The sequence below is a fragment of the Oncorhynchus mykiss genome, chromosome 2 (genome assembly GCF_013265735.2).
Source record: "Oncorhynchus mykiss isolate Arlee chromosome 2, USDA_OmykA_1.1, whole genome shotgun sequence".
NCBI lineage: Eukaryota > Metazoa > Chordata > Actinopteri > Salmoniformes > Salmonidae > Oncorhynchus > Oncorhynchus mykiss.
The window spans coordinates 18,539,159-18,556,672 of NC_048566.1; the positions used below are offsets into that span (position 1 = coordinate 18,539,159).

Below are 17,514 nucleotides of genomic sequence, written 5' to 3' on the forward strand. Positions count from 1 at the left end.
CAGAGCCTGGACTCTAGTGGCACAGCTAGGCAGCTAGACCACTGCGCCACTCGGGAGGCCCCAGTAGTCTATGTTCTTGATGATAAAGCATTCCGATGCCCTGATTGTTTTTATGTGTAAAAGCACATTTCCACATTGCATGGACAATAACATTTTTCTAATGTAATCTATTTAATGTATTTTATAAACAGATTTAATTCTTGATAAGTGTGGTCATATATGTAGCTGGTGGGGAAACATAGAAAGTCAGATGTACGAAGAGCCCCCAGCACCTCCTCTGAGATAAGGGTGTGGGCTGGACTGCTGAACATCCCAGCCTCCTGGAACTCTCTGGACCAGCCAGGGGCCCCCAAGGAGGTGGCCTGCTGGAAGGGACCCCGTGGGGCCAAGTCTGGGTTCCAGCCTTCAGATGAGTCCTCATCATGGGAGCTGAAGGGGTCTTGAGGGAAGTCTCCTGAAATACAGTGTAGCATCTTGACTGTTTCTCATACTGCTCAAAACTCAAAGATTGCTGTAATTCCGTAACTAAAAACTAGCTGGATCAGCATTCAAACTTCTTTCATCACACCAGTTAACTGTCTAACAGGATGTAATAGGTACAGTCAGATACTGTATTCCAGTATTCCAGTTCCACTAATAGGTACAGTCAGATACTGTATTCCAGTATTCCAGTTCCACTAATAGGTACAGTCAGATACTGTATTCCAGTATTCCAGTTCCACTAATAGGTACAGTCAGATACTGTATTCCAGTATTCCAGTTCCACTAATAGGTACAGTCAGATACTGTATTCCAGTATGCCAGTTCCACTAATAGGTACAGTCAGATACTGTATTCCAGTTCCAGGCACCAGAGTTGCACCACTTCTGTTCCAGCCCAACACACCTGATTCAGCTACTCAACTAAACATATACAGCCACTGATTAGCTGCATCTGGTGTATTAGTGCTGGGCTAGAATAAAATGTGCAACACTTAGAAACACTGAGCTATAAGCCAGCTGAGATAAAGCTTCTCCAGCCAGCAGCATGCCTCATCTGCACTGAGTGACCGTCTTCCTCCACAGGTGAAGATGACCACTGGAATGAACTCTCAACCACACAGCGACACTCTATATGTTTTTCTGTCTATCGCCTGCAGCCCAGCCACCAGCAGATACACGCTAGTACCACTGCTTTCCACATCATATCCCAGGAGAAAAGAGAACAAGTGATTGGAGATTCTAGATTTGGAGCAGGTGTTAATTTCAAGCTTTCTCTGTGTTTCCAAGAGTTATGTGAGTTCCTCATTGACCTGAGGTTGGTTTATGAAGGGGTCCTCAGCCCTGTGAGGAAGAGGTGTAACCTGAACACAGACACCCCCAGGAGACCAATAGATAAGAGAGCAGAGAGCTTTATGGACACAAAGCACAGACCAAAGGTCCCATAATTAACCAATACTTCCCAAATGGGGGATGATATCAGAGGGGTTTGTAATCTGATTTGATTTTTAAATACATTTTCTGGATGTCAAAGCCACATTTAAAATTATAATTTCCCCCTCCTTTTTTTGTGGTCATCCACCATCTCACATCCACTTGACTGCCAGACATTTCTTGTGTGTGTGTGTAGGGTAATAGCTTGTAGTTCTAAAGTCTGTTGCCTATTGTATAAAAGTACATAATAGGTTAATGCAGTATACATTGTATATTAGTAGGTTTCCTAACATTAATTTCTGAATTGAATCAAGGGTGTATTAATCCAATGAGGTTGTGAATACCTTTTGAATAAGTCATTTTATTAATAAGGAAATATGTATTGTGTTTCACAATACAATACACATGCTACAATATTCATAAAAATGGCCAAATCATATTGACATCAAACAACATCCCAACAGAATCCAAGAGCAAAGTTGGTGGTATTAAATAGATCATCTTTATTGAGGGCCATCTACTGAGAAGCAGACACAGAGAGACAGGAACAACGGGCTGTGATCTGTACAGGGAGGAGAATGTGGACGGTTACAGGCTTTTAATCCAGTCCAGGTTTGGTCCTTTAGGGTCACAAGGGTGGCTGGGGACATCGTCCATCTTGCCATTGTTTCGCACAGGGACTGGGGGAGAGAGGAAAAAGGTTTTGTTTATGCCATCAACTGTCTAGGGCCAGACTTAATTATTTGCTCATAATGGTTTAATGGCTTACCTGGGTAGTTGTATGGCACAGCTGCATTCATCATGCCCGAGTACTTCGTTAAGGGACTCACTAATGGAACAGTAACGGCTGGGAAGAAATACATAAAATATCAATGATATGTTACACAAAGTGAACACACAACTCAATTCAGGGAGGGCTGAAGGGCAGTGCACACAAGTTTATTTTATGTGTATCATGTAATGTCAGAATCCATAAGGTGTAACTACAGTTGAATTTAGCATATTGTAAGATATGAGCATTACAACCTGTGATGTATACTTTGAGAGATGTACTGACCGAGAAGTCCAATTGCACAGGCGGCCAATACCACTGGCTCCTTATTCCATGCATTCTTCAGGAAAGCTCCAATTCCTGGCAGGAGAAGCAAACAGACATTTAAGTTACAGTGGCACAAATGCACTGTGTTATGGATGATCTATGATTGATGATTGTTTTAAGGATATAACTAGATACAAATAGCTTGCTGGGCTTATATGACTCGAAACTACATGTCATATACCCATTAGTTTGAGTCTATACAGTATTGTAAACATGACAGCATTGCGCAGATAAATACTGAAGATGAAGCTAGAAGATCAACCCTATCCAACTGCTCTGTTTACACAAGGGTAAGCAGGACACAACGTTTGGGAACGTTCCGATAGAAATACGCTATATACAACAAACATGCCTCTCTGACATGTAGAATAAGAATCACATCAGCTCTAATTAATGGGATTTCTATCTGCAAAGTTCGACAACTGAACGTGGCCCAGGTTTACACTCAGCTCAGTCAGAAGAGAGCGGTGGACTGCGGAATGCAAGCGATTCAGATTGGAGATATTTAATGATCAAACTACTACATTCTGATTTGAGCTTTTACCTAAAAAAGGTTAGGTAAAGAATGAAGTGGAGACGCGACATGCAGCTAAAACAAATCGGCTAACACTATGTTGGTCCAAGGTCACACATTTCGTTTGGCATGGTAAATTAAAATATGCATACTAAATTAGAGTTGAATACAATATTTTGTTACAATTAATCATACACTAGCATTATCAGAACACCAGTGTTTGATTGACAGAGGGATCAAGCATAAAACGAAACAGCTAGCTCGCTAATAGCAAAGTTCACCCACCTGCCATGTTGCTGTTTGTAGTATTGCCGGGCTGGGGAACATGGGAACTGTAGTCTACATAATGTCGTATAATTATTGCGCCAGTTGCAACAACACAAAAAGGTTGTTTGACAGCGTGAAACCTGCGGTGATGCTTTGACCGCTGCGGTCAATGGATCGGGTAAACATATGTTTAAAGTGTCAGTCAGGCCATCCAGATACAGTAGTTAGTCGTAAATCTTCAAAATAATGCTGCGCATGTTAGATGCTTTTCAGTAACGTCGTTAGAAAGTTAGGCTAACATTAGCTAATCGAATGTGTTGTCATCTCGGTTTAATCGTTTTCAAGAAAAGCTCACGTTAACGAGTTGTGATTTCGTTAACCAAATCAAACTTAGGTCACCTAAATGTAGTTTTATTTGGAGTTGAGGACGGTGTAGCTGATTAGCTAACGCTGTCTGCAAGCAATTAGTTATTATGGTAACTAGCTATAACATTCCTAAAGATTAGCCCCACATAGGACGAGGCGTCCTTTAGTGTAGGGCTAAAGAAAATATGCTGTCAGGTTGAGTCAAGGAATTAACCCTACCTGTTTGTCAAATGTAGTGTAGATTCGTGACACCGTCTAGGGGGTGATTTATGAGGGGGTGAACGATCTTATTCCTCCTTCCACCCCTCACACAGATGATGGAGGATTTCTCCGGCCTGGCCCTGCCGCCTCTCTTTGGGGGCCACATCCTGGAAGCAGAGCTGGAGCCAGGTGGGGTGGAACTGGGCCCAGGGGAGGTAAGTAAGAGTTCTGAGTCAGACTATTATGAATCCAGTGGCTCGGTTGGTTGGAAATTGAATATGGTGCTAGAGCCGGGTTATTCAACTCTTACTCAACAAGGTCCAGAATCTGCTGTTTTTTTGTTCTACCTGATAATGAATTGCACACCCCAGGTGTCCAAGGTCTAATTCAGTCCCTGCTTAGAGGGGAATGATGAAAGAAACAAAAATGGTGTGTGCTAAATGACAGTTTATCATTAGGTAGAGCTTGGCCCTGGGGTCAGTGAGTTGCTAGAGGGCAGAGGTCAAGGGTCAGGAGCAAGGCCAGAGCAGCAGCAGGAGGAGATGAGAGAATTGGAGAAGAGGAAGTACCTGGCTTTGATCAAGAGGTGTAAGGAGATCGAACAGGTGAGTGACTGTGGGGAATCATTTGTGTGTGTGATTGTACGACCCTGCCAAGTGTGGATTTTTATTGCGCCTTTACTATCGTATCTTCAGGTAGTGCTCTATTTAAGAACCAAGTTATATGGATGAGCATCTGTGAACATATAGTTTGCTGTTGGTAATGCCAGTGCACACATGTGGCATAAAGAAATGCATGGTAATGAATCCTTTCTAGGGTTGCAAAATGTTCAATACATTTTCTGGTTTTCCAGAAATCCTGGTTGGAGGTTTCTGGATTTCCTGCTTATTCCCTCCTGATTCCGGGAATCCGCAAACCAGGGCATTTATTGACCGTTCCAGGAACTTTGCACCCCTAATCCTTTCACCATTTTCTCTGCAGGTGAATGAGAAGATCCTTGGTCGCCTTCACCAGGTACAAAGACTAACACGTCGCATGAAGAAAGAGAGAAGGTAAAAAAGGACTGAAGCTCTGTCTGTCCTTTCATTGGTTCATGTCTTTTTCAGTCTGGTCTATTGGCCTGTCCATTGTAAATACAGGCTAGCTCAACTACAACAGCAACTGAACTTCCCTACTGTAGGTTCCTAATGAAGACCCTCGATGCCCATGGAGATGACTATAGAAATGCACAGCTCACCATATCGCTTGAGGTGAGAATGAGATTTTCAAAAAGTTAAAAAGTGTTTCTTTAATAATAAACCAGTAGAGTTCCATGATATACAGTTATAGTATATTGAAATGTAACAACGATTCGTTATTCAATCTTTCACCATTAACTTTGATGGTGATGTAGAAGATGTCAACTGGGTGGTTTTCTGTTGGCATGAAACTGGAGAACTCTTCTGAAACTGAGTTCCCCCCCACATACTATATCTTTATACTAAAAGTAACACTGTTGTTGTTTCAGGAAGAGTCTGGTGCCCATTTAGACATCGGCCCTGGAGTAGAAGATGATGGGCTGAATGACCTTCCTAGCTCCTCCCCCTCTGTCCCTTTCCAATCCACAGTGGGATCCAAGAAGAAGAGGCATCGAGTTCCAAAACAGGAGAAAGACCCACAGGTGTGTGAGACGCACTCATAAACCTTGAGTGTGAAATTAACGTGTACACCCAAACTAAATGAATGAACAAAGACTAGTGGTGAAATGTTTGTGCGACTGTGCAGAGAAAGGTGACGGCTTCTCCTTTACACTGACAGTGTATTGCGTGTTCTATTCTGTGCATATGGAACAGATTGCACTCCAGCGTTCTCCAATCTGGCAGACGACAGATCTGTCAGTCTGTTTCCCTACAGTGGTTCTGTTAACACCATCTTCACTCCTCTCTACAGACTGAAGCAGACCTCTCCATGTTGGCAGAGACGCAGTTCAGTGACTTTCCCAGCCCAACCGCTTTGTCTCACTGACCAGGGGAATGGCCGGCTGCTAGTGGGAGGAGAAATGAAGCAGCATTCTGTTGCTTGGCCTCCCACTTCCCCAGACGTGATGTCACTGAAACACATACAGCCAGGGCTGTAATGAAAAACAAGGTGGATAAGATTATAATTTATGCACAACTATGGTCTGGAAATGGCTGAAGGTCTTGACCATGGTAATCCACCCACCCATTCTGCTCGAGTAGAGAATGCATGGTCCGGTCCTTGTGGAAGTTACATTGACAGTACATGTATTGATGTGAACCTTTTATCAGGATACTCTGAACATGTTTTATGATTGTTTGTCGACGTGACGCTTACTAAATGTTCCGTATAAAATGTTTATTCAGAACTTCAGGGTTCAGTTTGTTATATATTTTATCATTGACCCATCAATCATCTGATAAACCAATCACAGGAAAGTATACCTGCGGAAGTTGTCCAACGACGGTGGAGAATTTGGTCCTATCATAGCTTGGAGGTAGGGTTTAGGCCAGAATCCACATTTTGTGGGTGGGATTTATCTACCGTCCATCTTTAGTGTACTGTACAGCCAGATTGACGAAAAGAAAACACAAATTGGAAGTAAAGAAGACTGGGGAAATAGTTTTAGTTCTAATTGAAAGAGACAAACGAAAAGCCCAAACCCTAGGTAAATGTCTAAAACAAATGTGAATTTAGCTGGTTGACACAGTTTCCCTAATTTTCATAAATTACCAGCTAGCTAGCTAGCTAGCTAGCATTGTGATTGCAGTAGCTAGCTACATTTGCTAGCATTATAACAATTACCAACATAACGTCAACTGTGCCCAAAATATAATTGCAATATATACACTTCATGCATAATAATGCATCGAATAGCAATTGCATTGAAATGAGTTGTCGAAACCTGCCAAACAGCATGTGAATTGGCTACGTTAGCTAGCTGGCTAATGTTGCTGACATTTCCAGCTAGACATCTATTGAACTGTTTTACGATTGATGCAAATAGTGATGTACGCTAAAATTACCCGCATGTTAATTATTTGCTAAACCGAGGTACATTTCGCTGCAAGTGTTTGAATAATCTGTAGCTACTAGATGCTATGAAGCTAGCTAGGGACTTAGATACAATGCAATCAATGTTCATTTAGTCTGTTTGCATTGTTTTTAGCTAACGTTAATCTCCTTCTCTCAATGAAAGACGGTATGAGGACATTGTCGTAGTGAAGCCATGGCTGATAAGAGAAAACTCCAAGGTAACTAGCATAGAGCGATGATGGACGTAATGGACTGGAGACTGACCTCTCACACACTTTCGACTATCAGTTATTTAAATTATTGGATTAATCTTTGAGATTCAATGTAATATGTTAGTCCAGTAAAATATATTGGCATATTTTCATAATGACCTCTTTCTTTCCTCCCCAGGTGAAATTGACAGATGTTTGAAAAAGGTAGCTGAAGGCGTAGAACAGTTTGAAGACATTTGGCAGAAGGTGAGGACTCCTTAACACTATGCATTGCATATTCACTGTGCATGAAATAATGATTTGTCTCCTATCAAACAAACTGATCTTTGTCACTTTGTTTCACAGCTTCACAATGCAGCCAATGCCAACCAAAAGGAAAAATATGAGGCAGACCTTAAAAAAGAGATTAAAAAGCTACAGGTAAGACTCATTGCTTACTAATAGTAAGCAATATATGCAGCTGTCTTAATATCCCATGTTGTCTGCTCACACTGATAAAGCTATGGGTCTTTACTTAAGTTCTAATTGTTGTTTTCTTGTCATCTCTCCTGCAGCGATTGAGGGATCAGATAAAAACATGGGTGGCATCAAATGAGATCAAAGACAAAAGGCAGCTAGTGGATAATCGCAAGGTCATAGAGACGGTAATACTCTCCAAAATAGCTTCTTTGTTTAACACTGATAGGAGAAAAGGGCGATTAGGTCTCCACCATATTGTGTTTACCTTTCAACTAGGGCCAGGACGATACCAGTGTTGCGATACCGTGGCAAGGAAACAAAACACGAAGCGGATAAAATAATATATATATATATATATACACACACACACTGTATATCATTATGTTGTCCAGAGGGACAGCAGTGTTTTAAAGGACCATAGCCATAAGACTGCTAAATAGTTAATTAAATGGTTCTATGGACTATCTGCATTAACCCTATCTCAAATCCCAATTCTATTTGGCACATGCTTTGTGAACAATCAGTGTAGACTAACAGTGCAGAGAGAAAGTGTAGAAAAATAATAACATGAGGAATAAATACACAGTAGGTAACAATAACTTAGCTATGTACATGAGTATGTGTAGGGGTATGAGGTAATTGAGGTTGATGTGTACAACCATATAGACTGAACAAAAGTATAAATACACCATATAAAGTGTTGGTCCTGTGTTTTATGAGCTGAAATAAAAAAAATCCCACAAATGTTCCATACGCACATAAAGCTTATTTCTTTCAAATTTTGAGCACAAATTTGTTTATATCCCTGTTAGTGAGCTTTTCTCCTTTGCCAAGATAATCCATCCACCTGACAGGTGTGGCATATCAAGAGGCTGATTACACAGGTGCACCTTGTGCTGGGTACAATAAAAGGCAACCCAATGGGGTATTTCAGTCACTAATGAAGCCCTTTTATGGGGAAAAACTTATTCTGATTGGCTGGTCCTGGCTCCCCAGTGGGTGGGCCTGTGCCCAACCGCGGCTTCACCACTGCCCAGTCATGTGAAATCCATAGATTAGGACCTAATGAATTCATATCAATTGACTGATTTCCTTATATGAACTGTAGCTTAGTAAAATATTAGAAATTATTGAATGACTAGGCAACAGGATATATAATAAACAGTAACAGCAGCGTATGTGTTGGGTCGAAAGAGTTAGTGCAAAAGGATCAAAGCAGATAGTCCGGGTAGCTATTGGTTAACTGATATTATCTTGCACTGACTATGCACACTCACAAGACTATATATACGCACTATACACTGAGTGTACAAAACATTAGGAACACCTTCCTAATATTGAGTTGTACCCCCTTTTGCCCTCAGAACAGCCTACATTTTTCAGGCATGGACTCTACAAGGTGTCAGGGTTTCACAGGGATGCTGGCCAATGTTGACTCCAATGCTTCCCACAGTTGTCAAGTTGGCTGGATGTTCTTTGGGTGGGGGACCATTCTTGATACACACAGGAAAACCTTTAGTGTGACAAACCCAGCAGCGTTGCAGTTCTTGACGCACTCAAACCGGTGCGTCTGGCACTTACTACCACCTTAATACCCTGTTCAAAGGCACTTAAAGCTTTTGTCTTGCCCGCTGTCCCTCTGAATGGCACACATACACAATCAGTCTCAAGGTTTAAAAATCTTTAACCTGTCTCCCTCCCCTTCATCGACACTGATTTCAAGGGGATTTAACAGGTGACATCAATAAGGGATCATAGCATTCACCTGGTCTGTCATGGAAAGAGCATCTGTTCCTAATGTTTTGTACGCTCAGTTTATATACACTACACTGACACTCACACAGCCCAAACACATTCACATACACTACATACGCACACATACCAACATAACACACTTTCACACCCATCATTTGCTGCTGCTACTCTGTTCCTTATTCTTACTATTATCTATTCTGATGCCTAGTCACTTTGCATTTTCTGTACACATCTATCTCAAATACCTTGTACTGTACCCCTGCACATTGATCTGGTACTCCCTGTATATGTACTATATATACAAAAGTATTTGGACACCCATTCAAATGAATGTATTCAGCAATTTCAGCCACACCAGCTGCTGATAGGTGTATTAAGTCGAACACTGCCATGCAATCTCCATAGACAAACATTGGCAGTAGAATGGCCTTACTGAAGAGCTCAGTGACATTTCAACAAGTCAGTTTGTCACATTTCTGACCTGCTAGAGCTGCCCCGGGCAACTAAGTGCTGTTATTGTGAAGTGGAAACGTCTAAGAGCAACAACGGCTCAGCCGTGAAGTGGTAGGCCACACAAGCTCACAGAACGGGACCGCCAATTGCTAAAAATCGTCTGCCGTTGGTTGCAACACTAACTATCGAGTTCCAAACTACCTCTGGAAGCAACGTCAGCACAAGAACTGTTCGTCTGGAGCTTCTTGAAATGGGTTTCCATGGCCAAGCAGCCGCACACAAGCCTAAGCTCACGATGTGCAATGTTAAGCGTTGGCTGGAATGGTAAAGCTTGCCGCCATTGGACTCTGGAGCAGTGGAACACGTTCTCTGGAGTGATGAATCACGCTTCAACATTTGGCAGTCTGACAGACTAATCTGCTGAGTTTGGTGGATGGCAGGAGAACGCTACCTGCCCCAATGCATAGTGCCAATTGTAAAGTTTTGATGGTAGAGGAATAATGGTCTGGGCTGTTTTTATGGTTTGGGCTTGGCCCCTTAGTTCCAGTAAATTGAAATCTTAACACTACAGCATACAATGACATTCTAGACTTCCAACTTTGTGGCAACAGTTTGGGGAAGGCCCTTTCCTGTTTCAGCAAGATAATGACTCCTTGCACAAATTAACGTCCGTACAGAAATGGTTTGTCAAGATTGGTGTGGAAGAACTTGACTGGCCTGCACAGCCCTAACCTCAACCCCATCGACCACCTTTGGGCTGAATGGGAGCATGTCCCCGCAGCAATGTTCCAACACTAGTGAGAAGCCTTCCCTGAAGAGTGGAGGCTGTTATAGCAGCAAAGGGGGGACCATCTCCATATTAATGCTCATGGTTTTGGAATGAGACGTTCAATGAGTAGGTGTCCACACACTTCTGGTCATGTACTGTAGCTTCATTCTTGTGTATTTTATTCCTCCTGTGTTACTATTTTATTATTATTTTTCAACTCTGCATCATTGAGAAGGGCCCGTAAGCAAGCATTTTATGAAAAGTCTACACCCGTTGTATTCGGCGCATGTGACAAATAAAATTTGATTTGAACAGAGTTTGGTCTGCTTTAGTTTTTTATATTTTTGCCATGGAAAAATGGTGTGCTATTGGTATCATCACAGCCCTACTTTCAACTCATCTCAGTGCTCATGGAGAGGGTATGCGATCCTGTCTGACATAACATCTGACATTCTCTCCTTAGCAAATGGAGCGGTTTAAGGTGGTAGAGCGGGAGACAAAGACGAAGGCCTACTCTAAAGAAGGCCTGGGGCTCGCCCTGAAAGTGGACCCAGCTCAGAGGGAGAAAGAAGAGACGGGAAACTGGCTAACGGTAACAGCCTCTGGGCCGTTGGTATTTTGACTCATGCATAGTGGTAGTGTCTCCTGAACGATGGGTCGGGTGGATGGTTCACACTGGCTCTGCCTTGTTTTCTGGGTGGTGATCTGTTCTTCTTTTCCCCCATTCTTTCTTTTTCTCCCCCAGAATACGATAGACACTCTAAATATGCAGGTGGACCAGTTTGAGAGTGAGGTGGAATCCCTCTTCATTCAAACCAGGAAGAAGAAAGGAGAGAAAGAGGTCAGTCTCCTTCCATCTCATTCCCTATACATTAACTTTTTCTGTGTATGTAGTCTAATTAAGCAATAAGGCCCGGGGTGTGGTATATGGCCAATATACCATGGCTAAGGGCTGTTCTTACAAACCCAAACCTCCAAGGTGCCTTATTGCTATTATAAACTGGTAACCAACGTAATTAGAACAGTAAAAATACATGTTTTGTCACACATGCGGTATACAGTCTGATATACCACAGCTCTCAGCCCATCAGTATTCAGGGCTCAAACCACCCAGTTTATAATAATGAATCAGATATTGGGTTGGATGATGTTGCTCCTAGTCTCTGATCTAAGGTCAGTCTTGCATTTCCCCCTAAAAGGATTTGGGGAAGGCAAGTTGATCTGACATCTGTGCCTAAGAAAGACTTCTACCTGCATTACAAAAGTCACCTGAACAGTTTATAACCACGTGTGCCTGTTTCTCTGGCTGTCTCGTAGAAGCAGGATCGCATTGAGGAGCTAAAGAGGTTTATAGAAAGGCATAGGTACCACATTCGCATGCTGGAGACCATCCTGCGCATGCTAGACAACGACTCGGTGCAGGTGGACTCCATCCAGAAGATCAAGGACGACGTGGAGTACTACATGGAGTCGTCACAGGACCCAGACTTTGAGGAGAACGAGTTCATTTACGACGACCTGGATCTGGAGGACATCCGTGAGTCGCCCATGGACAGCCAGGAGCTCGATGACGAGTCCTGGGATGATCATGATGATGATGCTCATGCTATCAGCTGTGGGTCTGGATGAATGGTCCCTCATGAACGTCTGTTGGGTCTGGGTGGATGGATGTTCTCTAATCAACATCTGTTAGCTGGGTTGACTGTCGGTTTAGAAGAGCTTGATCTGTGGTGTTTCTGTGGCTCTGGATGTTGATGATTGTTAAAAACAACATTTATATATTAGATTTCCCCTGAAAATCTTATTGAAATAAACCAGTAGCCTTTTCTCCCTGATTAATGCCCTTCACTCTTTCTCTCCCTCTCTCTCCCCCTCTAGCTGCAGCGCTGGTGGCCACCTCTCCAACGGGCATGGGGAACATAGAGGATGAGATGTTCCTCCACTCGAGCAGCACTCCCACCTCCACCACCTCCTCTTCCCCCATCCCTCCATCCTCGGCCACCTGCACTGCTGTAAGCACATCTGCCTTCACTGATTGGTTGTTTGTATAGAAACTACAATCACTTACTTGATCAGTGTCATAAAAGTACATTGATACTTACACATGCACTGTTTGTGCCTGCATGGGTTCTGCAGGAGAACTCTGAGGACGATAAGAAGAGAGGGCGGTCGACAGACAGGGACGTTAGTCAGGTGAGACAGAGCTTCTACAATATATATTTATAGCTCAATAGAGAACTGGATTTCTTCAGAAATGTTGTTTCCCTGTTCTGTTTGTACTAAACTGATGCTCTGTCATTTTCAGTCTCCTGCGAAGAACGGCACTTCCTCCTTGTTGTTGTCCTTTTCCTCGTCCGCCAATTCCGGGTCCTCTTCTTCCTCCTCTCTTGTATCCATGGCCGCCATTGTCGGAGGCAACCCTGGGGTTCCCACAAGCAACAGTCTAATAGGAAGCTTCAGCAGCGCCGTACAACAACATCAGCCTCAACCTCCACAGCAACCAGTCCTGCAGCCACTGCAACAACCACAACAACCCCAAACAAAACCTTGCACCCCCAGCCCACCCAGCCACCCCCTTCTCTCCACCGCCCCCTCTCTCCCCACACCCACCACACCCATCTCAGCCTCCCCAAACTCCCTGCCCCAGGTCTCGCCTGGTCATATCCTCAACTCCAGCCTAGGCCTTGGGTTGGGCCTGGGTAAAGTTGGCATGACGGGGACAAGCAGTGCCAACTCAATGTCTGGTCTGGGCCTGACTGGGATGTCTGCCTCTCTGAACACCATGGCAGGCCTGCTCTCTGGGTCCACCCATGCCCCTTACGCCCAGGCAGCCGCGTTGGGAGGCCTGGGTCTGAGTACCACTACCCAGTCCAGTGTCTCACTGGAGAGCTCCTCCATCCCCACCTCTTGCTCCAGTGGAGTGACCACCAACGGGGCTGGGACAGGCCTGGGCCTGCTGGGGTCCAGCCCAGCACACGGCTCCCTGACTGGGGGGATCCTGGGCCTGGTGCCTGGGCAGAGTGTGATCCCTGGGCCCCCTCTGATCCCTCTCAGCCCGGTCGGTGCTGCCCCTGGGGGGGCAGTGGGGATGATGGGAGGAAACGGAGGAAGCATGGGGCCAATCGGAGGAGTAGTTGGGTCGAACGCAGCCCCTGCCAGACCGCCCAGTGGACTGAAGCAGAACGGAAGCACAAGTATGTTCACTGTCTGTGTGGCTGTCTGGGTTTGTCTGTTTCTTTATGTACCTTTTCTGGATGTGGGATTGAGCATTAGTAGTAATGTTTCCACCGTCTTTCCCATGGCCCAGGTTACAGTGCTGTGGTGGCAGAGAGCACAGCAGAGTCCGCCTTCAGCACACCCAGCCAATCACAGAGCAGCCAGCCTTCCTCGCTGACCTCCTCAGCCAGTCAGCAGTAAGTGATATCAAATTCATCCAAGACCACAATCATCTGTTCATTTTTTTAGATGATAAAAATGTCCTTATGTCTTCTCTCTCCCTCAGTATGGACAACGGTCCCAGCCTCATCAGCTCCATCACCTTGCCCCCCAGCTCTCCGTCCCCCTCGTTTTCCGACAGTATCACCGGTGGAGGGAGTCTCCTCAACGGACCCCACTCCTACACACAGGCCTCTGAGGGCCTCAAGGTGAGGGAAGATGGAGGGAAAGGACAGACAGATGTGAGGCTAAGAGATGAGCACTTTGTCCTGATGTTCTTAAATGGCCTCCTCTCCTACCACTGTTTTCCCTTTGGCTCTGAGAGGTTTTATACAGTTCAACAGAGGGATGGAGACAGTTGGCCATTTAACAGTATGAAAACACAGTGTTTGGTGAACACTAGAACCTCCACGGCAGCCATTTTGACCGTGGTTGTCTATAATACGAATACAACTTGGAAACAAACAAACTCACAAAAATACTGATAGTTTAGAAATTAACACAATTTTCAAAACTTTCTCCGTATAAAGAAAAAGAAATTCACAAAATGTGCTGTAGATCACAACTCCCACACCATTCACAACAAATTTTGTCAGCTATTGGGGAGATTTCCAATGATGAAGCATCTCCTAAATGACCTTGTTTTCTGTTATTTCTTAGTTAATTAACATGTATAATAGCATTGTAATAAGGTTAGAATAACCTGTAGAGACTGCCCTCTGTCCCCAGCTTCCTACAGACCTCCGTCAGATACTGATGGAGACCAGAATGTCAGCGCAGGCCCCAGAGCCGCCAGGGGCCATGGCTACAGCCACTAACACACGAAAGAGAAAGCAGTGTCAGGTAGAGACCCACACACACACGGAAATATACACATTCATACTCGACTTGCACACACTCTCACTCCTAAACACATCCACAAAGCCACTAACACAGGAAACAGAAAGGTGACACAGATTTAAATACACACAATCTCCAACTCTGACACAGACACGCTTACACACCAAACATATAGAAAGAAGGTTGAGGTAGTCAGATATCAGTGCTAGCCAAAAAAACATCTGTGTCACAGGGAAATTGACATTGCCAAGTGGCTGGATTAGTTCCTCCACCACACACCAAGAACATACAAGATATATGATTGAAGAGCCTGTATTTGTAAAGATTGTGTATAGTGTTGAATTAGTAAGGACTCCATAGGATCTTGAATTGGCAGGTTTATTTGGTCATTGTTGGTGCAGTCACTGTGGCTGGCCGTGGGGGTTCTAGTTGCAGGTAGGAGTGTGTTGCTTCACACCATACAGGGAATGGATGGTGGACTGGTACCAGGCTTCTACTAGTATCTCATGGTGGAAGAACTGTTGAATGGTGTATTGGTTTTCATAAATTCTGTTATCTTTGCCCCTTGCTCTTCCAAACTCCCCCTCACCCCACTCTCTCTCTCTGTTCCATCCATCTCTCCTCCCTCCCTCCTTCCCTCAGGCCCCGGAGCCTCTGAGTTCTCTGAAGGCAATGGCTGAGAGAGCAGCATTAGGATCAGGTCTGGATGGAGAGATCCCCAACCTGCACCTCACAGACAGAGGTAAGAATCAACTCAATTAACAAGTTTAAAATCACATCTTGAAGGCATTACACAAATAAACAGTCATGCAATTTGACAAAGCACATGCCAGTTGCAGGTGACATCATTTCTAATTGTCTGTCTGTTGATGATATCCCCACCAGCTGTAACTCAACCAATCCTCTCCTCAGACATCTTCTCTGGTTCGTCGGCTGCCCCCGGCACGCCCGCGGCCCCCCAGCCCTCCCTGTCGGAGGTGAGCATCCCCCCTTCCCTGGGGGTGTGTCCCCTGGGTCCCACTCCGCTCTCCAAGGACCAGGTGTACCAACAGACCATGCAGGAGTCTGCTTGGACACACATGCCGCACCCCTCAGACTCCGAGAGGATCAGGTAACAACACCGTCCGCTGGAATACTGGGGTGTAGACACTGGGCTTTCTCTGAGGAGATATTAACATGCACGTCTGTGCTACTCTCTCCTGTAGGCAATACCTGATGAGGAACCCATGCCCCACCCTGCCATTCCATCATCAGATGCCCCCCCACCACTCAGACTCTATAGAGTTCTACCAGAGACTGTCCACAGAGACGCTCTTCTTCATCTTCTACTACCTGGAGGTAACACACTCACCATCCCCTATCTGTCCGCTCTTGCCTTGTCACTGTAGGGTCCAATTGCTCACTCTCTCCTTTCTTTGTTTCTCGTTTACTCTCTCTCAGGGCACTAAAGCTCAGTACCTGTCAGCCAAGGCTCTGAAGAAGCAGTCGTGGAGGTTCCACACCAAGTACATGATGTGGTTCCAGAGGCACGAAGAACCCAAGACTATCACTGATGAGTTTGAACAGGTACAGTAGAACCTTGGTACCTCCTGTGCTGTTATTGTTGGAGGCACCATGGGTCTGTATAGAACAATGAGCCAATGATGAGCCAACATAAAGAGTGAGTGATTAATACTGTCCTCCTCCCTCAGGGCACTTACATCTACTTTGACTATGAGAAGTGGGGTCAGAGGAAGAAGGAGGGGTTCACCTTTGAGTACAGGTACCTGGAAGACCGAGACCTGCAGTGACAGAGGGAGGAGAAACGTGCTGCTGTTGACATTCCGAGACTGACCTAACTCCATGCTGTGGATAGAGATTGTGATGTGTAGTAGAACCCTGCTCCTAAAATGGAGGATGTTGTCTGTATAGGCAGCGTCTAATGGCACCCTACTCCCCACAGTGTACTACTCCGGCCCAAAGCCCTAGTAGTGGGGAATAGAACCCCCTACCTATAACGGGCTCTGGTCAGAAGTAGTGTACTAGGGGGGGAGTAGGGAGTCGTCACAGATCTGTGCCTGTCTGAACACTCAGTATGTGGCATTACATTAGGAAGCTCCATGCATGTTCCATGTTGTTTTTGTTTTTCTTTCTGTTTCAACAACAACAAACTCTGTACTGCCCCCAACTGGAGTATAGAAGCCTTGGACTAAAAAACAAGCAAACATACATTGGATTTGGTTACAAGTGAAAAAAGCCCATCTTGCTTGAATTGACTGTAATTAGTGGTTTAGAATGGAGACATACAGTTGTCTAGCTAGCCAGCAGACAGGGCTCCTTTTAAGATGTTATGATGCCTGTTGATTAAGTTCACTATTAGAGAGTGAGTGATTATCAATAGTTTTATTGATGTCGTCTTGGTCGATAAAAAGCTCTGATTGAGAATGACCACATGGCCTCTTCCTTTTGATGGGGATAGAGAGGCATTATTGGACATTGGATTAAATTGCTATGCAATTGAACTGGTCTCTGCCTCCCTCTCTCTTTACAAATAAAATATTTTAAAGTTTAACTGTGAAAGGAAACGCATCGTCATTGGGGCATTATGTTTGTGAGATTAGCTAATAAAGGATTTGTACCTGAAAGAAGCAGAGTTGTGTTGACATGAAGTTTGCCTGATGATGTTCATGGTTTCTATACCATGAAGCACCAGCCACTAT

At 44.5% G+C, this 17,514-nt stretch overlaps 3 protein-coding genes across 10 annotated transcripts; 2 read left to right on the forward strand and 1 right to left on the reverse strand.

Moving 5' to 3' along the window:
- Positions 1–1,891: 1,891 nt before the first annotated feature.
- Positions 1,892–3,465, reverse strand: LOC110536756 (NADH dehydrogenase [ubiquinone] 1 alpha subcomplex subunit 3). Its single transcript, XM_021622432.2, has 4 exons — positions 3,311–3,465; positions 2,470–2,544; positions 2,182–2,259; positions 1,892–2,092 (listed from the first exon to the last, which is right to left on the reverse strand). Exons 1-4 carry the CDS (start codon positions 3,315–3,317, stop codon positions 2,001–2,003), a joined length of 252 nt encoding a protein of 83 aa, XP_021478107.1. The 5' UTR covers positions 3,318–3,465; the 3' UTR covers positions 1,892–2,000.
- LOC110536755 (TCF3 fusion partner homolog) lies at positions 3,327–6,224 on the forward strand. Its single transcript, XM_021622420.2, has 7 exons — positions 3,327–3,470; positions 3,973–4,074; positions 4,318–4,464; positions 4,841–4,911; positions 5,040–5,109; positions 5,367–5,519; positions 5,789–6,224. Exons 1-7 carry the CDS (start codon positions 3,462–3,464, stop codon positions 5,861–5,863), a joined length of 627 nt encoding a protein of 208 aa, XP_021478095.2. The 5' UTR covers positions 3,327–3,461; the 3' UTR covers positions 5,864–6,224.
- On the forward strand, positions 5,848–17,439 carry LOC110536748 (CCR4-NOT transcription complex subunit 3). 8 transcript variants are annotated; one of them, XM_036940478.1, is made up of 19 exons: positions 5,848–5,986; positions 7,056–7,110; positions 7,283–7,350; positions 7,450–7,524; positions 7,659–7,748; positions 11,004–11,132; positions 11,286–11,381; positions 11,858–12,155; positions 12,419–12,552; positions 12,677–12,733; positions 12,846–13,734; positions 13,848–13,953; positions 14,043–14,184; positions 14,705–14,818; positions 15,458–15,557; positions 15,728–15,926; positions 16,021–16,153; positions 16,256–16,381; positions 16,507–17,439. In XM_036940478.1, the coding sequence occupies exons 2-19, from the start codon at positions 7,086–7,088 to the stop codon at positions 16,603–16,605; spliced, it is 2,880 nt and encodes a 959-aa protein (XP_036796373.1). In that variant the 5' UTR covers positions 5,848–5,986; positions 7,056–7,085; the 3' UTR covers positions 16,606–17,439. The 8 variants fall into 8 exon arrangements, with proteins under 8 accessions (XP_036796373.1, XP_036796357.1, XP_036796347.1 ...); XM_036940462.1 differs by lacking the exon at positions 5,848–5,986 and adding an exon at positions 6,260–6,353; XM_036940452.1 differs by lacking the exon at positions 5,848–5,986 and adding an exon at positions 6,368–6,524.
- Positions 17,440–17,514: the final 75 nt, after the last annotated feature.